Source organism: Drosophila sechellia, chromosome 3R (genome assembly GCF_004382195.2).
Source record: "Drosophila sechellia strain sech25 chromosome 3R, ASM438219v1, whole genome shotgun sequence".
Classification (NCBI taxonomy): Eukaryota; Metazoa; Arthropoda; class Insecta; order Diptera; family Drosophilidae; genus Drosophila; species Drosophila sechellia.
In genome coordinates this window covers 4,097,968-4,119,877 of record NC_045952.1, presented here as the reverse complement: position 1 = coordinate 4,119,877, position 21,910 = coordinate 4,097,968, and the positions used below count along the sequence as shown (strand labels likewise).

Below are 21,910 nucleotides of genomic sequence, written 5' to 3'. Positions count from 1 at the left end.
ATTCGTTTAAAAAGGTTTGGTTAAATAGGGCTTCCAGAGCATTATTGGCGGTTTAAAAATAGTTATAACTGCTCCACATACTGGAACAACTGGGCCAGTGATTTTGGTGATTGATTTTCAAACCCTTCCTCAGTGTGCAGAAGTGCAAATATGTTAATTAGATTTATACCAGGGCCGTTGCACCGTGGGAAGCCATACAAAGTGAGGGTTTCTGGTGCAGAACCAGCCAGCTCAGTAGCAGCTTGAAGCGCATCGCGGGCGGTAGCGGAGCAATGGCCATGGACGACTACGACGATGACAGTAAGTGAACACAGGACGAAAGGATGCAGATAGAAAATTGCGTAAAAATCATTACCCAGTGAGCAGCGTGGGCGTGACCACGGCACGAATTGAAAACCAGCACCAGCAGCACCACCACCAGCAGGGTCAGCATGGACACCACCAACAGGGCCAGGGTCAAAGCCAGTACAGCGCAGGGGCGGTCAAAGTGGGCGGATGGCGATACGAGGACGCCAGTCGCTACATCGGCGAGTGGAACCAGCGTGGCCAAAAGCACGGCATCGGGCATCTGCAGTTTGCCGATGGCACTCGCTACGATGGCCAGTTCCAGGAGGGTCTTAGTCAAGGAGTGGGCTGCCTCTGGTTCGCGGATGGAGCAAAGTCAGTTTCAATAATATCAGTGATGCAAACCTAGACAAAATATTGTAGATAGAGGAGGATATAACGAGAGGAGGATATATAAGGATATGCTAGTATATATATTCTTGATCAGAACGTCAAGATCTCGGGAACTATAAGACCTTCCTTGTTTTTTAACTGTCTTTATGCACTAACAAATGGTTTAGCTACAATTTACCTAGGGTTTGCATCCAATGAAGAAAATTATATATGATTATTCATATTGCACATTTTTAAGACAGATACGAAGGGGAGTTTCATCAAGGCTGGTTCCATGGTAATGGGATCTTCTGGAGAGCTGATGGAATGAAGTACGAGGGCGAGTTCCGAGGCGGCAAGATCTGGGGCCTGGGATTGCTGACGTTCCAGGACTTCACGCACGGCTTTCCCAGAAACGAGGGATTCTTTCAAGACTGCCGCTTTATGAGACGACGTCGATGTCCCGAGGTGGTGCAGCGTGCCCAAAAGTGCGCCCTTATGGCCCGTTCCCAGTGCGAACACCCATACTGAACAGACACTTCAGATTGGTCACCAAAAAATACAAATTTTAGTAACCGACTGTAAGTGCCTCAGTCATAAAACAGAAAATGTTGTCTTTAAGAAAAGAAATAAGCATTTCTTTCCTAACTTCTTAAACTTTAATACATTTGCGCAAAAACGTTTGTAAATGTATCTAAGTAATATAAAATGCATACAATTTCGCGTTTACTTTATAATTTTGTTAGGCCTCCAAATACTTTATCAAAAATTCTTCAACGCACCCTAATAAAAAAACAAGGAAATTATGAAGAATTTGTGCGTGTGCTATTGAATTTAAAATATTAACAAGATCGGAGTGGTTTCTCTGCTAATTCGGACTAGGCGCACCGACCAGGTACCACGCATTCCTGGCCTTTACCGCAGTGTTCCGCACCAGACGCTTGGGATCATCCAAGGCGGCGGCCAGGGCCAGAGTAACATCGACTTTGTGGGGCAACAGGACGAAGGTAGGATACTTCGTCACATCGTAGAGCAGCTGCAGCGCCGCAATTCGCACTTGCTATAAGAAAGAAAATGAGCTTAAGTTGTGTGTTCGACATTTTCCTTTACAAGTTAGGAAACCTACTCAATTAACTATAGAATCTTTTTATAATAATATGTGTATGTCTTACCATTGTATGCTGCGCCTTGTATTTTGACAGCTCCAGACAACTGGGTATGAGGTGGGCCAAGTGCCCTTGGAAATACGTGTCCTGCTGCGCCACAAACTTTTCACAGATGCCCAGTGCAATGCACAGCGACTGCGCCTCGTTGTGCTCCTCCAAGCTCTTGAAAAGCAGCGGACCGAGCTGCTCAATGTTTAGCTTAATAACCGCCTGTGGCGTCGCTTTCAGTACGTAGACAAAAGCCTTCAAATGGTGCACACAGTAGTTGGCCAGTTTGCTGCCCATTTTTCCCATGATAGTGTGGAAAAGCTTCTGCTTGTAGAGGAATTTAACGACAGGCAAATCCAGTTCTGGGTACTCGGCGGCAATGATGTCGAATCCCAGGGCAGCGGCAGTACTCAAACTGGGATGTTTCAGTAGATCCGAGAGCTTTAATGAGACAATATTATTTCACGAATAAGAACTAGAGAACTAAAATGGCTATACTGGTACATACATCACCAACAACATCGGCAGCCTCATCGAATCCAGCGACCACTAGGCCCTTCCCCACCCAGGCAAGGATCTCCACCGCCCGAACATCGCCCTTTTTAATTGCCACCTTCAGTTGCTCCGTGATTTTTTTGACCTTGCTTCGGTTAGCTGGGTTCGACTCCATCTTGTTGACCATGCTACAGAGCAGGTGGTGAGCGATTACACGCAACTGTTCGTTGTCCGAATTAAGCGAAAGCTGCGTCAAATCGGTCAGAAGCCGCTCAAAGTGGTCATCCAGGGTTATGTCTTTATGAAGGTAGCCCAGCAGGCCCTTGGTAATGTACAAATCGGCAGATTGACTCAGATTGAGTCCAGGAAGGTACTCGCTTACTATAGCGCTCTGTTCGGAGAGCGGGAGCTGTTGGGTGATACGACTTAAAGCGCCCGCAATTTGTTCTAGCGACTGCATGGACAGACCCTCGGTCTTCTGGCCCAGCTCGATGAGCTTGTGAAGAAGATTGGACTCCTGCTGCAGGTCCACGATAAAGCGCTGATCCTCTAGAAGGAGCAGTTTGTTTAAAGCTTCCAGAGCCAATAAACGGACGGGCTCTGCAGTAGTATCGTTAAATGTCTGTGTCATAACCAAATCTAGAATGCGTTGAGTAAACGCTATTTGAGGCATGAGCGGCAATAAATTGGTGTATATCTTTCGTTTGACAAATGTGGAAAAAATCTCAAAATTTCGCACGCAAACATCGATGAAATTTGACTGCACCTCCACCGGCTGCAGGGCACCAAGGCTAACCGTCAGTGTGGTGAAATCGATGTCGATGGACGGATGGCTGACAAGCTGAACCAGAGCTTTGTAAATCAAAGCGCGTTGTTTCTCGCTGAGAAGGGGAACACTTTCGTTAAGCACCGAAAGGGCCGCCTTCTGTAACTCCAAGTCCTCCTTCTTGGCATCGAACTCTTCCTGTTCAATTAGGCGTAGGGAGGCGATTACATCGTCCTGTACAGACTCACGTATCGTGGTGTCCAATTTCTGCAGAGAGCCACGCAGCGCAGACAGCTTATAGACTTGGCTAACTATGTAATAGATCTTGATCCGCTGTTCAGAACTGGCATCTGCCGCCTGCAGCTTGAGCAAAAAGCTGTTGAGGATTTTGTCCGCGGCATAGGGCGCATCTCCCGATACACAGACTAAGGCAATCCCGGTGGCAGGATGGAAGAGTCGCTGATTGACATCGCTGAGATGCGGTAGGATTACGCCCAGAATAGAGCTCTGGTAGCTGTGGCTTATATCGGGTATGTGAGCAGCTCTCTCCAGCAGCGCAGACAAAGCCTTAAGGGAAGCCTTTAGTATCTCCTCATTGTCATTTCCAGGAAAAGTCTCTGTTTTCAGAGCCTGCCAGATCTGATCGAAGTGTGGCTCCAGAACGGAAGGCGGGAACTTCACGGCAGCTTGGTGCTGTAACAATAAATAGCATGTATAAAAGAGGCATTTCAAAAATGTTACGTTTTCTTGCCAGCAGTTCTATGGAGTCCAGTTTGGCAACTAGCAACTCACTCTCCAGCTTTTCTATGGCCAGTACCACTGTGCCCTCAGCGAATTCGTTGTTGGCTACCAGGCAGTTAGTCAACTTTATGGACAATTCATCGCGGGTTATGGCCGCCGGATCCTGCTTGCTGGGATTAAAGTCGATGGGAAAGTAACACGCAAAGATCTCGAACATCTCTTCGGCCAAATGCAGCAGCGGATACGTTGACAAGAACTCGGGCATGAAGCTGAAAATGATGTCAAGGTTACGGGGGTCACGCTCGCTGTCAATGGAATTGATCAGACCGTAGACGAAGTCACCGGCCATCGCTTGAAGCTCTGTATCGGGAAGAAAATTGATTTGTTTGAGTTGTAATATTATGTCCCTTTTCTTCTAAAAATAAAGGAAATAAAAGGTACTACGATTGTTGCAAATATCTCTTCTATGAGTTACAGTCATCTAATAACAACTTTTTTGCACACTGACTTGCTTAAATCAGATTAAAGAAAGTCATGTGGTTGTCAAATTATCTTCCGTGCTTAAACGAAACCAGGGCTCACCGTCCTGGAAGTTTTCCGTCAGGTACTGGAAAATGTGGAACAGCTTGGTGCGGTCGCTCCGCGTCTGCGACTGGCAGGTGGTGTGCTCGAAGAATGACTGCAGAATCTGGGGAATCTGGGCGCGCGGTAGAGCTTTCATATGGACCAGGGCGTCGATTCCATCGATAATGGCTGGCATTACGTTGTGATGATCGCGCAGTCGGTCCATGTAAAAGGTACTGAGGAACTCCAGCTGCCGCTCCTGAAGCAGGTCCTGGGGCAGCGCTATCAACACGGCGGAGAGCAAGTTGGTTCCGGCCACACGCTCCTCCATGTCCGGCGAGGACAGGGCGAAGCCCAGTGCCTCAGCCAGAGCAGATATGTCGTATGCCTTGGCGGTCAGATCTGAAGGAAACAAAGGAATCTCTGTGAGAAGGGCACATTCGACACGGATGCGGTTGTAAACCTGCCCTTGGCTATCTGTGTGGCGGCCTTCACAAGCTTCTGGTCGCTCTTCAGAGCCTTTTCCAGGGTGGCGCGCGTGGGCGTTGTCATTGCGGCACCGTCGCTAGCGTGGTGTCTAAATTTAAATGAGTTTAAGCACGTTAAGCCGAAATGTTAAGAACCGATAACCGATGACTTGTCGTACTGGCCTTATCTATATCACAGTGATGCCAGACTGGTGTTAAAGTAGTGCAAATGTTTTAGCGATTAATATAGCTTTTATGGCAGTGCGCTCAGGGATGGCGATGTGTGACTGGGGAAAAAATAAGATTACTGGAAAAATTACTTACATATATGTACTTGTATTTTTTTTTAGCCGATAGACACGATACGGAGATTTTCTTTTTATTTTCTTGTAATACGATATAAAATTATAAATATATTTCTTATTTTTAGCAGCCCTGCAAACTATCGATAGCCGCCTACTGTTGCACTACCAAACGCAACAGGGTGGTCAAGTGTCCGCGCCGATGTATCGATAAGCCGCTCATCACCAGAGCACGCACATCACTAGTATTACAAACACAGGCAGGCAGCAGTTTATTTTAGCTACCGCAGCGCCTTAAACTCTGAATTAAATAGTTTACGCATTCATTTTGCGCTCGGAACGCCGCGTAACAAAGCTAGTACACTAATGTCCATAACCGTAAGTCTCCCGCGAACCGCTCAGCTGCAGTTGTGTTGTGCGGCGGCGAGACGTCAGCGCTGCTGTTGTTGCTGCTCTTGTTGCTGCAGCTGCAGACGCCCCCACGTAGCTGAAAATAAAATAGGAAGAATAAGAATAAGAAATACGGTGTCGAAGTGTCAAATGCAAAGTGCAGTTTTCGGTCTCCAGAGGCTTGCAATTAACTCAAATTCCATTTAGATCGCATTAATTCGCCCCATTGTGCGCCCGTGTGCGTGTGTGCGAGAGAGTGTGTTGTGTGCCGCTGAAACCTGAGCTGAGTGTGCGTGTGTGTGTGCGAGCGTTAATTTTGTTGTTTTTTACTTTTGTGTTTTTGTTTTTTTTTGCATACGACGATTCGAGTCGAGTTGAAAGAATCATTCAAAGCCAACAAGGTCGAACGCCTTATTCGGCTCATAACTACCTAATACATTTTCCAATCGGCATTTGGCCCACGTCCCGCCTTGGAGGCGGAATTGAAAATGGGAGCGCGTTGCGTTTAAATTTGGTGACAAGTCGGCGGCTGTGCGCCTGATTATTTATAATTAGCAACGCACTTGGGTCGTTGCCACTGGCATCCTCTATTATTCGCAACTGTCGCCGGGTTTTCCACTTTATTCGTTTCTGGCTGGGAGGCGCACTTTCCATTTTTACCTGCAAGGCGAGCCAGCGAGTGACGAAGTCGCTTCCGTTCTATTGTTCCCCTTCCCACCCAGCAACACTTGGAGAAACTCACGCACTCGAGCGCTTTAATTGGAACTAATCTCTGTCTCTCGTTTTTGGCCACAATGACGACAACTTGTTCCGATCGCCAGTTACTGCGAGGTGGCAAGCAAAAGACAACCACTTGCGTAGGAATGACCGTAATGGCCAAGACTACGTTCGAAGAAATATGCGAGAATGCCAAATTAGCACGGGACATGGCTCTGACGGGCAACTACGACTCGGCCTGCATTTACTACGAGGGCCTCCAGGGGCTGCTCGCCCGCCAACTGAAGGCCACCGCGGATCCACTGCGCAAGGGCAAGTGGAGCATGGTAAGACATTCCTATCACCACCTCCAAGTAATGCCAACTACCCTGCCAATGAATGGGAATGGTGACGGTTAAAACAAACAAAGGACTTAGTCATAGCATCTTGTCAACGCCATTCGCAAATGATCATCCAAACACTCAAGGGGTTTTGTGTAAACTAGCTATCTAGATCGTTAACGTGATTATAAAGATTTAATTATCCTAAAACCTAAATGACAACATTGAATCGGAACACTATCTAATGACTAAAATAGGTCTTGAGCAGGAAGCACGAAGTAATTACTACTGGCTAAAACCCCATAAGATCTGAATAAAAACCTTGTTGAAACCAAGTAGATTCAAAAAGTTTTATAACCACCATCCTAATCACCATTCCGGACGATTTCATTGACATCATTTAACTAACTGATTTTTGATGTGCAGATCAACCAGCAGATTAGCCAGGAGCACGCCAAAATCAAGGCCATTCAGAGAACCCTACAAGACATCTCGCTGGACCTGCAGTCAACCAAATTTGCCCACAAGCTGCGACACCAGCTCAGCGAAGAAAGCACCACCAGTAAAGATCCATCTGCCTGGTTCAAGCCGGACCCCGACATTTGGACGCCTCCGCCCAAGGATCCCGATGTGTGGGGTCCGCCGAAGCCACCACCCACCACACAGGCCGTTGGCCGACGAGCCGCACCGAACAACCGCCGCACCACTCCGGCAACGCAAAACAGCCGCCCCAGCAGCACAATCCCGCAGAGCACTGCCCGGAATGGTCCGGCCTCGACACGCAATTCCCGCAACTCAACGTCCGCCACAGCACCGAGCGGCGGAGCACGCACGACCAACGGAAGGGTTGGCGGTCGCAAGCTGTCCACATCGAACACCAACGAGGCTAGGGACGACGACTCCACCGCTGCAGGCAGCAATGGCGGAGCGGCTGGCGATGGAGAAAACGGCGATCCGCAGGCCGCCCAGGACGAAGAGCGCAAGTTTCAGCCCAACAACCACATCGAAGCCGAGCTAGTCGACATTCTTGGTAGGTGCCTAAATTGTTGCCGCAAGATTTGGCTCGCTCAAAACTTGGTGATGCGCTAGTCTTATTTATTTAGCAAAGCTAATGCAGTAGCCTACTTGCATTAAGATGCCAACGCTCTCTTTTCAGAACGTGATATTCTTCAAAAGGATCCCAAAGTGCGCTGGAGCGACATTGCCGACCTGCACGACGCCAAGCGGTTGCTGGAGGAGGCCGTCGTGCTGCCAATGCTCATGCCGGACTACTTCAAGGTTCGTCACCCCATCTGTTTGTTTGCTGTGAATCACATTTTGCCAAATGCTTATCTCGCTCGGCGATGGGTCAACAAACGCGCTATATTATAGTGCTCACTGTGTATTTGATCAACTGTTCTGAACTGCCACGAAATGCATTGCCCTGCAGCTTTATCCCTCTTAACTAGGGGGTGGCACTTGTCAGCCCATTCTACTATTACTTGGGCGGTTTAAAAGTTTCCATTGTTGAAATTATGCTGATTATGATGTACTTCTATGTATGTTATCTTATCAAACTATGTGTGCGGTCGAAAGAATATCGATTCATAATGGACTTGTCAAAGAAACAATTATTCCGTATATATTCTCTTCAATTTACGCCAAAGTAGAAGTTACTTCCTTGCTTATTTCAAGTTGGAATGCTGACCATGTGTTTCTAACGCCTTTAAACCACATTAAAAATCACTGATCCAAACACTTGAGACTGTTCTCGATTGCTATGTTAACCATATTGTACCATATATGTAAGAATATTTGTTGTATTCAAATATTTCCGGCCAACAAATAGTTTCCCCATCTAAAATGTGGCTACCATGAAATTTCGCGTGGGCGAAAGGTGTTTGAAATGGGCATCAGAGAAGCCTACAGCAACATTTTTCGATTTACCATTTCACTGCATGAACCATATCAAGAAAGATAGATTTAACGTGGATATTAGATATTTTTGTTTCATTGGAATAAATGGTACCCACTTCTTCAATGTAGGTTATTTAATTAATTAAAATGAGGCAAATGACACAACCTAAAACAGTGTTGCAGATCAAAACAATCGGAATGTATACAATTAATATATACAAAATTTGCAAATATTTTAAAGCAATAGTACATAATCACTTCTTGCTTTCTACAACAGGGTATCCGGCGACCCTGGAAGGGCGTGTTAATGGTGGGACCTCCAGGCACGGGCAAGACAATGCTTGCCAAGGCGGTGGCAACCGAATGCGGAACTACGTTCTTTAACGTGAGCTCGGCCACGCTGACGTCCAAGTACCGCGGTGAGTCGGAAAAGATGGTGCGGCTTCTGTTCGAGATGGCCAGGTTCTACGCGCCCAGCACAATTTTCATAGACGAGATCGACTCCCTGTGCTCGCGCCGAGGATCGGAATCGGAGCACGAGGCCTCGCGACGTGTGAAGTCGGAGTTGCTGGTCCAAATGGACGGCGTGGGCGGCGGAGAGGAGCAGGCCAAGGTGGTCATGGTGCTGGCCGCCACCAACTTTCCCTGGGACATCGATGAAGCGCTTCGGCGTCGTTTGGAAAAACGCATTTACATCCCACTGCCATCGGATGAAGGTCGCGAGGCGCTGCTCAAGATCAATCTCCGCGAAGTCAAGGTGGACGATAGCGTCGATCTTACCTACGTGGCCAACGAGCTAAAGGGATATTCCGGAGCTGACATCACAAACGTGTGCAGGTGAGTTCGGAATGCACTAATTTAAAATCCAAATCATGTCAATGGAATAAAATGCGTGCTCTTCTTTTTCCAGGGAGGCCAGCATGATGTCGATGCGGAGGAAGATCGCAGGGCTGACTCCAGAGCAGATTCGGCAGTTGGCTACGGAAGAGGTGGATTTGCCCGTTTCCAACAAGGACTTCAACGAGGCCATGAGTCGCTGCAACAAAAGCGTGTCCCGGGCGGACCTGGACAAGTACGAGAAGTGGATGAAGGAGTTCGGATCGTCATGATGGCGCTGCCCATGCGAATGGCTAGCGATTGTAGCAATATATTTTTGAATAGCCTTAAACACGCGCTTAAGTCATTAAGCTTTTAAAGTGAGAACCGAGCCGATCCAAGCCGACCGGAAGAGTTGAACATATTTTATATATAACATTTTGCAAATACGATACAATCTATATATTTATATATATACATTGAACCGGAGGCCGTTGGAATTAGAAAAGACTAACCGCTCTCAAAGAGGAAACACAAATGCAAAACTGAAATTGAAATTTAATTGAAATGAAGTCGAGAGATAGGCAATACGTTTATGTATACATAACAAACACCACCCACACACTCCATGAGCACAAACCTTCCAACTAATCGTTAACCCACAATCACACTATATGCAATAAGGAATCGCTTTAATCGCCGCCTAGCCTTGGCCTCATACTCCCACAATGTGCACACTCCAATCCGTTTCATTTTTTATCGAAAAAGTTTTTATTTTAACAAGAAATGTCCACTGTCTAATATTAATGTTAATTTTCGCTTAATTTATACTTTTACATATACATATATATCATAGTTTAGTGCAGGCAGAGATGTGTGCACCAGAAAGTTCCCTCTGATTTGCAATTAACCCACTGTAATCAGAAGATGAAACTGAAGCAATATGTACTTAAAGAGAGGATTCTGAAATTTTAAACAATAAAAAAGTTTTTAACTATACGACATTAAGTGTTGTGACTTTTTTGGGTGCTTTCTGCAAGGATAAATACGGATAAAGGTCTTGCAAATGATGCCAATGATGTTATTTGATTATTATTACAATTAACTCGATGTTACGAAAATGTTGTGACCCCCAAAGAGAATTTATATCTAGATACCAAACGGATGTTGCATTTGTATGACACAGCATTAATCTTTTCTAGAAAACAAAAGTCAGGGGAAAGCCCTATATTATGAAATCCAAGAACGTTTATCTGATGAAAGCACCCTTCGTTCACCGCTTACTAAGTGTACAAACTTGCCTGCTGCAGACTGATGCGCCATGGCAGTTAATTCGCTGAGGCCCAAGGACCAAGACCTCAGTACGGCCTGGATGGCGGTGGCATGGGCATCAGGGGACCCATAATTGGGTAAGGGGCGGAGCCCCCAGCCGCGGGATAGAATCCGCTGGAGGGCACGTTTCCGTAGGCTGGCAGAGAGGTATTTGGAACCGAACCCTGGCGTTGTTTGCGCATCAGCTCCTGCATTTTTTCGGCCTTGAGGCGCCGCAGGTGCATGGTCCGCCGGATGGGAAGGAACTCCTCCAGAAAGTCCTCCACGCCGATATCGCTGTCGTTGAACTTCTTGACCATCTCCTCGGTCTGCTCCTCGCTCTCGGAGGCAGCTGTCTGCAGCAGGGCCAGCGCCGTCTCCGGACCAACTCCGCCCGACTTCTCTTTTAGCTGTGAGAGTTTCTCCTGGACAGAGGAGCACCTGGTGCGCCCATCCTCCGAGAGTTCTGCCAGCCGCCCGCGCAGCTCGATGATCTGCGGCTCCCGCTCGATATTGCGCTCCGCCCGACTCCTGTTGTCCTCGAAAACACTGGTCTTTTGTGTTCGGAGCACCTGGAGAACTTCGTCAACCTTCTCGTCCAGCTTGTCGTCGTCGTTCAGCAGTTCCTTCAGTTCTTCGTGGCACATGGGGGCGATGGTGGCCCGCAGTTGGTATAGGTATTCCTGGTACATCTTCGATGACTCTCTGCAACTTCTCAACAAGACACCTAATTCTGCGACTTTATTTTCATTCGATTCAATGACTATTACTCTGCAGTGTGGCCAGATGTTCAAATGCCTCCACCAAATTATCACTAAATAATGCAGGTTGTAGCGCAAATTCAAAAGTGGGTTTAAAATTTAAAAGTTTAGGCAATACCTCAACTGTTAATTTGATACATTTGATACATGTTAGAATTCAACAAAAATCGACCGCGTACTTTTTACTGTAATTATTCGAAATTATTCTACACCCGTCACTCGTGGAGTAAAGTGGTGTGGAGATGTCAGGATTTGCAAAAGCTGTTGGGTTGAATAACGCAGAATCTAGTGACAGCGCTGATGATTTAAATTATGTTTAATATTATTTTCCTTATTTTCTGATATATATTTCAGCAGAAATGACCATAATAAGGCTAGTATAATCTCATTTAAATCCGTTAAAGCCATTGAAAAGCAAACAAATATAATTTAGCTATTAGGTTTACTTATTGTACTTCAACCAGCTTCAAAAGCAATGAGTTAGGCAAAAGGTAGAGGGAATGAATGCTCGTCGTTTTCCTTGGATTTAGGGATTCCCTTCTAATGGCTCCCAGTGTGCTATTGTCCTCAGGGAACCTAGATAAGCATAGATGATAGACGATGTCAGTCAATTTATTTGACCACTGTGTCCATCAGTTTAACCGTCCACTTCGCAGGTGGTTTAGATCGCCTAACTTCGGCAGATGGGTTGTAGTTTCTCGAATTGGATCTTTCGTTTCCTCCACCACCGAGCTTGGAGTGCTGTTTCGTTGTATCCCGCTTGCAGGATCAAGCGAGATGCTGGATCATCGTGCCCGATCCGGTAAAGTCATCCGATATGACCGGCAGCAGATAATTCCATGTTAGATCCACTTCATCTCAAGTATCAGATACTTCAACTTGCATACCAGTTGTCAGTTAGCTAAGCTGCTGGGATTACACATTTTCTGCAGCTCTGCAGCCTTGATATTGGCAATATTCTTTGTCGATGGCTTCTAGGAGTTCTTATTGTTATTAACACTATGGTCAACCAGTCATAATTGGTTTTGAGTCGCATAAACATTATATAATCCTTATATTTTGAATCAAGCATATTTACTGAAAGATACTTTCCCGGTGATCTGTGCTGTCGGGAATGGTTGTCCCAATCATTTCCTGCCTGTAACTCGACATATAATGTTGCAAGTCTTGCACTATGGACCAATCTTGCAGTGAGAAGTCATTCGGAGAATATTCCTTGGTGAACTACGTCACAGTCAGAGGTTCTCCAAATGGGACTAGAAGGACAAGTGGCATGCCAGAAGGACTGGGACTGCTTCCTCTATATTGCGATTTCTTCAGATGCCAGAAAATATTGTTTCAGTTTCAGGTCTTCCCTTCGAATTTCCTATCATCCGTATCAGTAAATTCCTCCTGGCATGTTTTTCCATTCTAGAAATAGCAATCCATCTTTTAAGTTCTGAAACATTTCTGTAGAATAATTAAGTTTGCATACTTTTCACCACGAACAAGAGCAATCATGGGCCTGCCAATCGGAAAATATCCTGAAGCAAGCGAGGATAGGAATTCCATGTCATTGGAATTAATCAATTTTGCATTAAGTACCCACAGCAGATAGAAATGCATTACTTTGTACGAGTCTTATACTAGAAACTTACGATTTCGAGTATTTAGCCGATTTAGTATTTATCTTAAGCCTTCTTGAGTAAAATACATGAAAAGAACCTAATTTTATTTGACTTTTTCGAAATATTAAATAGCCTCGTATAATTAGTTTCATTGCTTGTTTTCCTGGCTAGCAAGAAAACGAGCAGTCCTGATAATTACTAAAGGGATTTCTATACTTTATAAATTAAGGCACAATTTCTTTTTAAATTCCAGACCCACTGTGCTTGGGTGGTCATTTTACCCGACTCTACAGTTCTTTCTTAATAGATTGAGTACAATTTAAAGTACGCAAATTTAATAACGCAAGTTCAAAGGTACCTATAATATTTATATATTCGCTTATCAAATTAACTCTCAGGCAATAATAATAAATTACAAGTTTGGGAGGCTGGTTTGGGGAGCAGCACCACTGACCAAGGGCTTGGCCAGCGTAGTAAATCGCCTGCTGAACTGATCCTTTACCAGCTCTGGAGTGACTGTGGAGGCCGCGTCCAGGTACTGCACCACTCGAATCTTGCCCATGTCGAGCACAGGAACCTGTCGCACGCGAAATCCCGGGAGGAGTACTTGGGATTGGGCCATAATCAGTGCCAGGAGTCCAACCAGTGGTATGAGATGCAGCCTCATTTTGAATGCTTGTGCCCGACTGGCAGCTCCACATTTTATACTTATCCAGGAAATTCCGGAAGTCTCTTGCCTTGCCCAAGCTTTGGGTGATTGATCCGCAATTGCTTTACCGCATCTGCTCAGCTCGTTTCCGTTCAACCGGTTGGGCAGTATCGTTATATTGAATAACTGGATTTGGCGTGCGCAGTGTTAATGGCCACAGTCTTCAGCCTGGACCTCACACTTCACAAAGTGATAACAAAATGTTAAGTTTATTCCCATTATTCGCGGTGCAGGGTATATACTAGTCGTTCAAGTAATTGATGTACATAGCACAAGCTTGGAAAGACAAGTATAAAGACTAAGAAGCAAATCTCCCCTTAATTCGTGTCTTCACAGCTCATAAAGTTAGTAGACAGAGTTTGTACCCTCTGACTAAGAAACCAATCGTATTTCATCCACCCTACATTATGCAGAGTCATTGAGAAGGATCCTGTCAAATAAAATAATACAAATAATTAAATGGCAAATTATGACTGGGTAGCTATATATCTAGGGATGCGTTCTACTAAATGGGTGGCGAAGTATCTATTTCGTGCTTTGAATGCATCCAACGGCCTGGAAGGGGACCGCTTACATATCACAAGTTGATTCTGAAGGCCTGCAATAGAACCGAGCCGCGTCAATTGAAATGTAGAAAGAAGTTAATCTGTTTATTTAATTAAACACCACACTGGCTTTATGCCTATTATGCCCACACCTAAAGTGGAAACACATTTGCTAACATCTATTTACTCGATTTCACTGATAGATCTCCCACTGAATTATATTTTTGAGTCATAGAGGTCACAGAAGAGTCACAAAGAAATAGAATTCACCATTCACAGCCAGACATAAACAAATTCAGGCGGTGGAAACACTCCTTCAATCCGTAGAATCAGTGAAGCCGGGTTATTAGGAGCTTGCAGGAATACCCCTAACTCCATTCAGCAGAGCTTTGACTTTGGCCGGTTGGATTTTCCACCTACATACGTGCATGATGCCTGTGTATTTGAATATACTGAATAAGAACGCCGATTAGCAGCTCAGTAGGCGCAATCAGTAGACAGCGATACAACGCGTAAAGTCGCATCTGTGATTCCAGGGACATCGCAATATCGCGCAATCTGAAATTGAATCTTTGGAGGCGACTTCCGGCGAAATGTCTGGCGATCGACTGGATGTGATTATCTTTGGGGCCAGCGGCTTCACCGGCAAGTACACGGTATTCGAGGCGGTCACCGTGCTGCGCGGCTTGCGATGGGGCATAGCGGGCAGGAACCGCGAGAAGCTGGAGGCGGTGTTGAAGGAGATGGGCGCCAAGGCCAAGAAGGACCTCTCGCAGGTGCCCATCTTCATCGCGGACGTCAACGACCAGACCTCCCTGCTGGAGATGGCCAGAAAGTGCCGGATTGTGGTGAACACTGCAGGACCCTACCGCTTTCACGGCGAAAACGTTGTGAAGTCCTGCATCGAATCGGGCACGCACCATGTGGACGTTAGCGGGGAGCCCCAGTACATGGAGACCATGCAGCTGAAGTACGATCAACTGGCCAGGGAAAAGGGCGTGTACGTGGTCAGCGCCTGCGGCTTTGACTCCATACCCGCCGACATGGGCGTCGTCTTTGTGGAAAAAAACTTCGACGGCGTGGTGAACTCTGTAGAGACCTTCCTGGAGAGCGGAATTAAAGAGGGCGGAGGCACTGCCGGTCTCAACTACGGAACCTGGGAGAGCGCCGTCTACGGGCTGGCTCACTCTGACGAGTTGCGCGGCATCCGGAAGCAGATCTATCCGCAGAGACTGCCCAGATTCTATCCCTTTCTCAAGCCACGACCGCTGGTCTTCCGCTCTACCGAGATTGACAAAGTGTGTCTACCTTTTCCCGGCTCCGACCGCTCGGTGGTGATGAGGTCGCAGCGCTTTCTCTACGACCATGACAAGAAGCGGCCGGTCCAGATGCAGGCCTACGTGGGATTTTCGTCTTGGCTGGTCGCCGGCGCTGTCATCCTTTTTGCCACAATCTTCGGTCTGCTGTCAAAGTTCCAGCTGGGACGTACGCTGCTGCTCAATTACCCCGGTCTCTTCTCCGGCGGACTGGCCTCTCGTTCCGGTCCAAGTGAGGAGTCGATGGAGCGCACCTATTTCAAGATGACTTTTAAGGCCAGTGGCTGGCTAAAGAGCGATCGCCTGGCCGAGAGCTCAGACCAATACACTGAGTCCCCGACCAAGACGCTGATGGTCCGCGTGTCGGGCATGAATCCCGGATATGGAGCCACCTGCGTGGCTGTGCTCTCAGCGGCACTGACCATTCTTCGTGAGTCGGACAAGATGCCCAGCACAGGCGGAGTGCTGCCTCCAGCTGCCGCCTTCTCTAAGACCGGCCTCATTAGCGAGTTGGAGAAGCACGATCACGGCATGAAGTTTGAGATTCTGGCCAACAAGTGAGGTCCAGAATCGCACTTCTCCCTCTCAGCGGCTCTCTTTTAATCACCTTTCTTGGCTGTTTGTTACTCGCGGTTTGAACTGTAATTATATAAACACTTATTAAATTAACCCACACATCCGCTGCTGTTGGGTACCTTTGTAATATTTGCCGATTTCAAAGTTCAGGCGAAACGGGTTAGATCCGATTTCAAAGTTCAGGCGAAACGGGTTAGATCTTATTCAGTGAATTTTGCACCTCAGAATAAATTGAGATGCGGAAAACGGATTTTCCGACCGTACAATGTAAATATTATCTTGGTCAACATGGCCAAGTGCAAGTCGCTATGGACATGACTACTGTCTGATTCCAAGCGGTTTGCATCGTGTATTCTCCTAATTTTTAATTAGGCTTTTTGTATTTTACAAATACGTAAGAGGACTGGCTTTCCGAAGTTTTTAAAAGTTGCCGCTTTTGTTTGTTTGCTCTTTATAAACTTGAACAGCATTAAAAGTAAAAGTAAATCACCGCGTGGGATAACATTTTGATTAGTTCTCCTACATTTTAATACAAAAATTCGAACTAATTACTTCCATTAAGAGAACGAATTCGCAATTACTTAAAATTTGGTCAACCAATTCTGTATCGGAACAGTGAAGAGAAGTGCCGTTACTTTATAAGCAGGTTGAATGTCTGGTTTGGAGCATAAATCTGGAGAGGATTCGCAGCGTAGACGGTCACGGGCAGATTCCACACCATCGTCTCCACGGGCATTTCGGCCGGTGCTTTTAGCTCGCCGGACTCCGGATTCGGAATGCCAAAGTCCATCAAAGTGGTGGTCACAAACTCGAAATGCAATCGCCATCGCACGTCGACGAGGTCTGTGCGGAATGTGGGTGTTACGTGCAGCGGAATGGGTACCACGACCTGGGTCTGCAACGTTGCGTAGCACACTTGGTGGGAGGTGGAAATGGTCGAAAGTTTCCCGGTTGGCTCAGGCGCCTCCTTTTCCCTTGAACTCGCCGATGTGGCCGACTTGTGGAGGTTATCTGCCACCACTCCGCTAGCTATGCTGGCCATATCAAAGGAGTTGATCGAGGAGACATCATCGCCCGTCGAGGATTGCGTCTGCAGCTGGTGATTTTGCACTGGTTGCGGTCGGATGGAAAGCTCCTGCTGCTGCAGCTTTACCGAAAACTGGACGCAGCGCACCTGATAAGACGTAGTGGGATTTTAGAAAGGGCATTATGAATAATGACAAAAATAATCACTAACCTTTCGGGGGTTTACGCCGGGATCAAAGTCCAGGCTGCCCACAATGTCCTCGCCGAGTTTATAGGCTGGCTTGAACAAACAAAAGCGGCCAACGAAGCCGCGCTTGTTCGAGATGCGATAGAACTTCGGCGCCCGCCGAGCGGTTACGTTCTGAAAGACAAAGAGTAGAGGACATTGAAAAGGTACAGCTGCTTATAGGATCTCGATTTCCTTGCCTTAAGGTGGTGCCAGGATATCTCCAGCTCGCTGATCTCGCGCTTCTCCAGGAAAGGGTTTGTGGGCGCTAGCTCCTCGTTTGTCTCTACAGTTACGGGAAGCTCGTCGGGCCGCGAAATTATGGGAATGGGCAATACACGGATGGGAACGGCCAGCGTTTGCACCTTGGACTTGACTCGTTGGGTAGCAATGGTGATCTTGTAGAAGTAGCGAATGTTGTGGCCTCTGTACGTGGGCGGGCCATCGCGAGGAACGAATTCATTGAAAAAGTCTGCAAGGCGACATGCTCGTAAGTAAAACTATACAGCCAACAAGTAGGGCAAGCCGATCACTCACACATCTTGGTCTCTCCGGGCTGGAGGCGCAGGTCGCAAAAGAGGATCTTGGGCTTGGTGGCCACAATCACCTCGCCCGGCGCCTGCGTCACCGCATCCAAGGCCGTTCTGCCGATCATCTCCGTGAGCTCAGCGGCTCGGTCGCCCGAGGAGGTGGAGTAGCTGGTTTTCCGGTAGCAGTGCAGCTGCGCCGAGGCCCAGGCTAGGTTCTCCTGGCTACTGGTTGGATTTGCATGGTGAATCAAGGGGAGAAAACCAGTGAACAACAGCTTGGCTCACCTTGCTTCGTTGGCATTGCGGCCAGCCTGCGACCCGGCTGTCTCGTCGGAGAAGACCTTGTGGATGAACTCGATCAGGCACTCGACTCTCTCGCCCGTGGCGTAGATGGCCGAGTCCGCACGTAGCAGTTTCGCCTTAATTTCAATCATTTATTTACGTTTTTATTTGGTCGCGACTCCCGTAGAGTGACCGTCTGCAGGAATGGTCGAAATGCTGAAAAGCCACGGTTCGATAGGCCCGCCGATAGCGATAGCAAAGTGGGCCGACCGCCAACCACTTTTTAAATGCCCCATCTCTGATAAGTCGTATTACTGAATTTAAATTGCTTTTTACTTTAGTAGAATCCCAGGTAGGCATTGGGTATAAGCTCGAAATATTGACATTGCTGTCGGGCACGAGAACAACCAGAATTTAGCTATATTTTATAAAATCCACACATCATGTTCAACGGTTTACCAACCTTGATGAAATACCCAGACCGATCGCCCTTTCTGTGCGGTCCCAGCGGATTTACTTTCGACAATTGTCTGCGGTGAGTTGAAAAAATCAGTCGGAACACAAGCAAGCCACATTCAACACCCAACCAACCTTCCACAAACCAACTTTCATCAACAAACCCCAAAGGAAAACATTTCGTTTGCTAATAATTAGTTGGTTAATAATTCACAATTTTGTTTCAAAACATTGGTAGGCCCGCTCTTTTGAAAAATTAATCAATTCATTGACCATTGATACACGAGAAAAGCATTTTGGCTCCCCTAAGATTCACCAAACGCCCATTTGGTTGAAGTAGATGGCATAATATTTTGCCAATGTTTGAATCGCAATATTTAATAAAGTGTTATTTGCACGGGGTATCTTAAAGTGCAGTCACTTCGCTCTGGCAACTTATCAGTTCCACTCTCGTCCGCAGCAACAAACAACTAAGAGAGAATGGCCTTGTGGAGCCGAAAAGCTTTGCCACTGGCACCACTGTGGTGGGCATCGTGTTCGACGGCGGAGTGATCATAGGCGCCGAGTCCAAGGCGGCCATGGGTAGCATGATTTTATCGAAGACAATCCGCAAAATTGTCGAGCTACAGTCCAACATTTTGTGAGTATCTGGCTATCTATGAGTACGTCATAGACATAAAATAATGGTGCCTTGGAACCTCTCAGTGCGGCGGGAGCTGGAACCGCCCGGGATACGAAAGCCCTGGTGGAACTGACGCGGGCGCAACTGGAGCTGCACCGGATGAACACTGGGTTCCGCAAAGTGCCGGTGTGCTGTGCCAACCAGATGATACGGCAGCTGCTGTTCCGCTACAACAGGAACATAGATGCCGACATGATCATAGGCGGCGCGGATAGCAGCGGAGCGCATCTCTTCTGCACCCGCAGCGATGGCTCTACGGATACGGCGCCCTTCGCGTCCCTCGGCTCCGGCTACCTGGTATCCATGTCCATCCTGGAGTCACGGTGGTCGGAGGACCTCTCCGAGGAGTCCGCCTGCGCTCTGGCGTGCGACGCCGTGGCCGCGGGCATGAAGAACGACCTGTCCTCCGGCGGCCAGGTCAGCCTATGCGTCGTGCGCTGCGACTTCTCGGTGGAATGGCTCGATCAACTCCCCCGCCAGGTCACACCAACTCACACCTACCTCCTGGCCCCCAAGGCCGGACGCACCACCATTCTGTCCACCATGGTGCATCCGGTGCTTCCGTGGCGGGGCGCCTCAGCTCTGTGCGAGCCAGGAGGCAGGCAGGAGCCAGGGCCAGGGCCAGGCACTAGTGGTGCCTCCAGAGGGCAGGAGGTACGGCGCAGGTCCAGCAGTCTGGACGAGCCGGAGGCCAAAAGGAAGAAGCGCGGAGGGAGATAGGACCCGGCTTGGGTGATCCTCAATATCCTTACCACATTTAATTTTGTTGATTGGTCGTAATTGTGATTTAAAACTTTCCACATGGAAATTGGAGCTTGTTGCGTTATGTTCTGCCAATTATACATTTTTTGTTTCGAGCACGACATTTCACCAGGAGGAAGAGAGCTTTGTTATCCGGATTTTCGAAAGGATATTTGTACGTAGATGGATTACTCGGAAAATACGTTGCCGGCTAAAATGGCTTAATGTTCAACAATTTATTTGTGAAGTCCCCAGTTGGATTCCTAATAATTAAACCTTTTAAACCTTAGTTAGTATTGAATTAAAAGTAAAAATTTTGCGTTATGAATTAAAGTTTCCAATCGATTTTAAAAAAGGGATTTCCAATTAAACCAAATAGTAATATCTTTAAGGATATAAAGTTACAAGGTTTTCAGGAGATTAAAGGCCGCGAAATGAACCCCAAGCTGTTTTCCCGTCAAAATGGATCTCTCTGCTATGACATAAAAAATTAATAATTTTCCAATGTTAATACCGTTTTGTAAAAAAATATGAACAAAACAAATCTAAAAATTTGAAAAAGTTAGATCGACTGGTTGGAGTCTTTGCTGAATGGTTGATGTATGTGCTACGCCGTATTGGTGGCATATTTAGGACATGCAAACATTTGGCGTTTATGAACAAGTTACTCTGCGGTCCTACTGCTTGTATTCTGCGCAAGCCTGCCTGCGGTCACACCGCGGAAAAATGTCGAAGGCGCGCGTCGTTCGCGTTTCTTGAGTTCTTGTTTCCTACGAAATCGACAACAAATTCGCAACAAGTGCGGTGATCTTTGTTATTCTCTGCTCTTCGCCCGTCTCGACATCGCAGTGTGTGAAAAGTGCGTTTTGTTTTCCGATTCGATTCGTTTCGATTTGGTCAGTCTCGCGATTTCGATTTCTCCGCAACATTCGCATTCGCATTTCCCTGCGCACTTGGCTCTCTTTGACGCCGACGTCGACTGCGCAGCCGCCGCGCCGCGACGCGAAATGTGCAACAACAAGTTAAACAACAACTACGTAGCAGCAACAACACATCGACAGAGTTAACCAATATTTAATTGCGGGCTTAATTAAATTAGCCAGCCCCACAGTGCAGTGCAAAAGTGCGCAAGAAAAAATAAGGAGAACGCTGCTCATTCTTCGCTCCCACCTGGAATTCAAAGCTGGATAAATTGGATTAAACCGGGCGACAAGGAATTAAAGGTAAGGTAGGTTTAGACAAAGACTGCCCCCACCCCCTTCAGCAACGCTGATATTTATGAGTTTCGCCACCCCCTCTCGAAAACAAAAGCAACAATTGCTATGTCCGGCTTAGCAACAACAAAAACAACGACGGCATTCCAACGGCGTCTGCTTTGTTTTCCACATACTGGAAGCCACCCGCTCCTCTTTAAGCTGCCTTTCCTTCCACTTCCAGCGGGGGAAAGGGACGCTTCAAGCGGGATGTGGTTTTGCGCTTCTTCTCCATTCCCTCGTTCTTTGCGAGAAAAAGAAAAGGGTGCGTCGACATTTCTATTGTTGTTGTTTTCGTGACGGTATTTTCTTATACTTTATTTTGTTGCTCACCTTCACACGTTATCAGAATGTTCATTTTGATCGTTTGTTTCGCTGGCGAGGCGGAGAAGTCTCCACTGGAGTTTCGTGCTCCCTCACGCCAAACAGTTATACCTGTTTCCATAAAGAGCGCGCGAGAGTGTGAGAGAGAGAGAGGGTGATAAAACCAAGCAACAGAAAAATCTCCAGTGGAGAGCGCCACTGGAAGATCGGAATTTTTAGTGCTCTGCTCCGACTAACAGGTTTTAGTAGTAGTGCTTACTTTTCTACTACGATTTTTGTC

The 21,910-nt window shown here is 47.0% G+C and overlaps 9 protein-coding genes across 15 annotated transcripts in view; 5 read left to right on the top strand and 4 right to left on the bottom strand.

The window, feature by feature from the left end:
• The first annotated feature begins 199 nt into the window (after positions 1–199).
• Positions 200–1,470, top strand: LOC6613914 (MORN repeat-containing protein 4 homolog). Its single transcript, XM_002038343.2, has 3 exons — positions 200–300; positions 360–660; positions 921–1,470. Exons 1-3 carry the CDS (start codon positions 273–275, stop codon positions 1,186–1,188), a joined length of 597 nt encoding a protein of 198 aa, XP_002038379.1. The 5' UTR covers positions 200–272; the 3' UTR covers positions 1,189–1,470.
• LOC6613913 (MMS19 nucleotide excision repair protein homolog) lies at positions 1,376–5,024 on the bottom strand. Of its 2 annotated transcripts, XM_002038342.2 has the most exons (6): positions 4,845–5,024; positions 4,396–4,779; positions 3,824–4,173; positions 2,320–3,765; positions 1,830–2,252; positions 1,376–1,717 (listed from the first exon to the last, which is right to left on the bottom strand). In XM_002038342.2, exons 1-6 carry the CDS (start codon positions 4,927–4,929, stop codon positions 1,526–1,528), a joined length of 2,880 nt encoding a protein of 959 aa, XP_002038378.1. In that variant the 5' UTR covers positions 4,930–5,024; the 3' UTR covers positions 1,376–1,525. The 2 variants fall into 2 exon arrangements, with proteins under 2 accessions (XP_002038378.1, XP_032579079.1); XM_032723188.1 differs by lacking the exons at positions 4,396–4,779; positions 4,845–5,024 and having other exon boundaries at positions 3,824–4,082; positions 4,141–4,158.
• A 369-nt stretch (positions 5,025–5,393) lies between these two features.
• Positions 5,394–10,284, top strand: LOC6613912 (katanin p60 ATPase-containing subunit A-like 1). Of its 2 annotated transcripts, XM_002038341.2 has the most exons (6): positions 5,394–5,524; positions 6,358–6,579; positions 7,000–7,603; positions 7,730–7,851; positions 8,747–9,306; positions 9,380–10,284. In XM_002038341.2, exons 1-6 carry the CDS (start codon positions 5,513–5,515, stop codon positions 9,576–9,578), a joined length of 1,719 nt encoding a protein of 572 aa, XP_002038377.1. In that variant the 5' UTR covers positions 5,394–5,512; the 3' UTR covers positions 9,579–10,284. The 2 variants fall into 2 exon arrangements, with proteins under 2 accessions (XP_002038377.1, XP_032577046.1); XM_032721155.1 differs by lacking the exon at positions 5,394–5,524 and having other exon boundaries at positions 5,549–6,579.
• On the bottom strand, positions 10,033–11,374 carry LOC6613911 (vacuolar protein sorting-associated protein 37B). Its single transcript, XM_002038340.2, has 2 exons — positions 10,587–11,374; positions 10,033–10,248 (listed from the first exon to the last, which is right to left on the bottom strand). The coding sequence occupies exon 1, from the start codon at positions 11,286–11,288 to the stop codon at positions 10,644–10,646; it is 645 nt and encodes a 214-aa protein (XP_002038376.1). The 5' UTR covers positions 11,289–11,374; the 3' UTR covers positions 10,033–10,248; positions 10,587–10,643.
• A 1,903-nt stretch (positions 11,375–13,277) lies between these two features.
• On the bottom strand, positions 13,278–13,646 carry LOC6613910. The gene has a single exon (XM_002038339.2). The coding sequence runs from the start codon at positions 13,629–13,631 to the stop codon at positions 13,377–13,379; it is 255 nt and encodes an 84-aa protein (XP_002038375.1). The 5' UTR covers positions 13,632–13,646; the 3' UTR covers positions 13,278–13,376.
• Positions 13,647–14,661: 1,015 nt separating this feature from the next.
• LOC6613909 (saccharopine dehydrogenase-like oxidoreductase) lies at positions 14,662–16,239 on the top strand. The gene has a single exon (XM_002038338.2). It carries the CDS (start codon positions 14,812–14,814, stop codon positions 16,093–16,095), a length of 1,284 nt encoding a protein of 427 aa, XP_002038374.1. The 5' UTR covers positions 14,662–14,811; the 3' UTR covers positions 16,096–16,239.
• A 283-nt stretch (positions 16,240–16,522) lies between these two features.
• LOC6613908 (RAB6A-GEF complex partner protein 2) lies at positions 16,523–18,379 on the bottom strand. Of its 2 annotated transcripts, none has more exons than XM_032721260.1 (5): positions 18,178–18,379; positions 17,900–18,117; positions 17,563–17,834; positions 17,348–17,497; positions 16,523–17,284 (listed from the first exon to the last, which is right to left on the bottom strand). In XM_032721260.1, the coding sequence occupies exons 1-5, from the start codon at positions 18,324–18,326 to the stop codon at positions 16,742–16,744; spliced, it is 1,332 nt and encodes a 443-aa protein (XP_032577151.1). In that variant the 5' UTR covers positions 18,327–18,379; the 3' UTR covers positions 16,523–16,741. The 2 variants fall into 2 exon arrangements, with proteins under 2 accessions (XP_032577151.1, XP_002038373.1); XM_002038337.2 differs by having other exon boundaries at positions 17,900–18,114.
• Positions 18,380–18,458: 79 nt separating this feature from the next.
• Positions 18,459–20,355, top strand: LOC6613907 (proteasome subunit beta type-2). Its single transcript, XM_002038336.2, has 3 exons — positions 18,459–18,709; positions 19,091–19,270; positions 19,336–20,355. Exons 1-3 carry the CDS (start codon positions 18,618–18,620, stop codon positions 20,030–20,032), a joined length of 969 nt encoding a protein of 322 aa, XP_002038372.1. The 5' UTR covers positions 18,459–18,617; the 3' UTR covers positions 20,033–20,355.
• Positions 20,356–20,753: 398 nt separating this feature from the next.
• Positions 20,754–21,910, top strand: part of LOC6613905 (afadin) — a 45,488-nt gene continuing 44,331 nt past the window's right edge. For all 4 annotated transcript variants that reach the window (XM_032723326.1, XM_032723324.1, XM_032723325.1 and 1 more), the window contains exon 1: positions 20,754–21,276. The gene's annotated coding sequence lies outside the window, so the exon portion shown is untranslated. The remainder of the gene's footprint in view (positions 21,277–21,910) is intronic.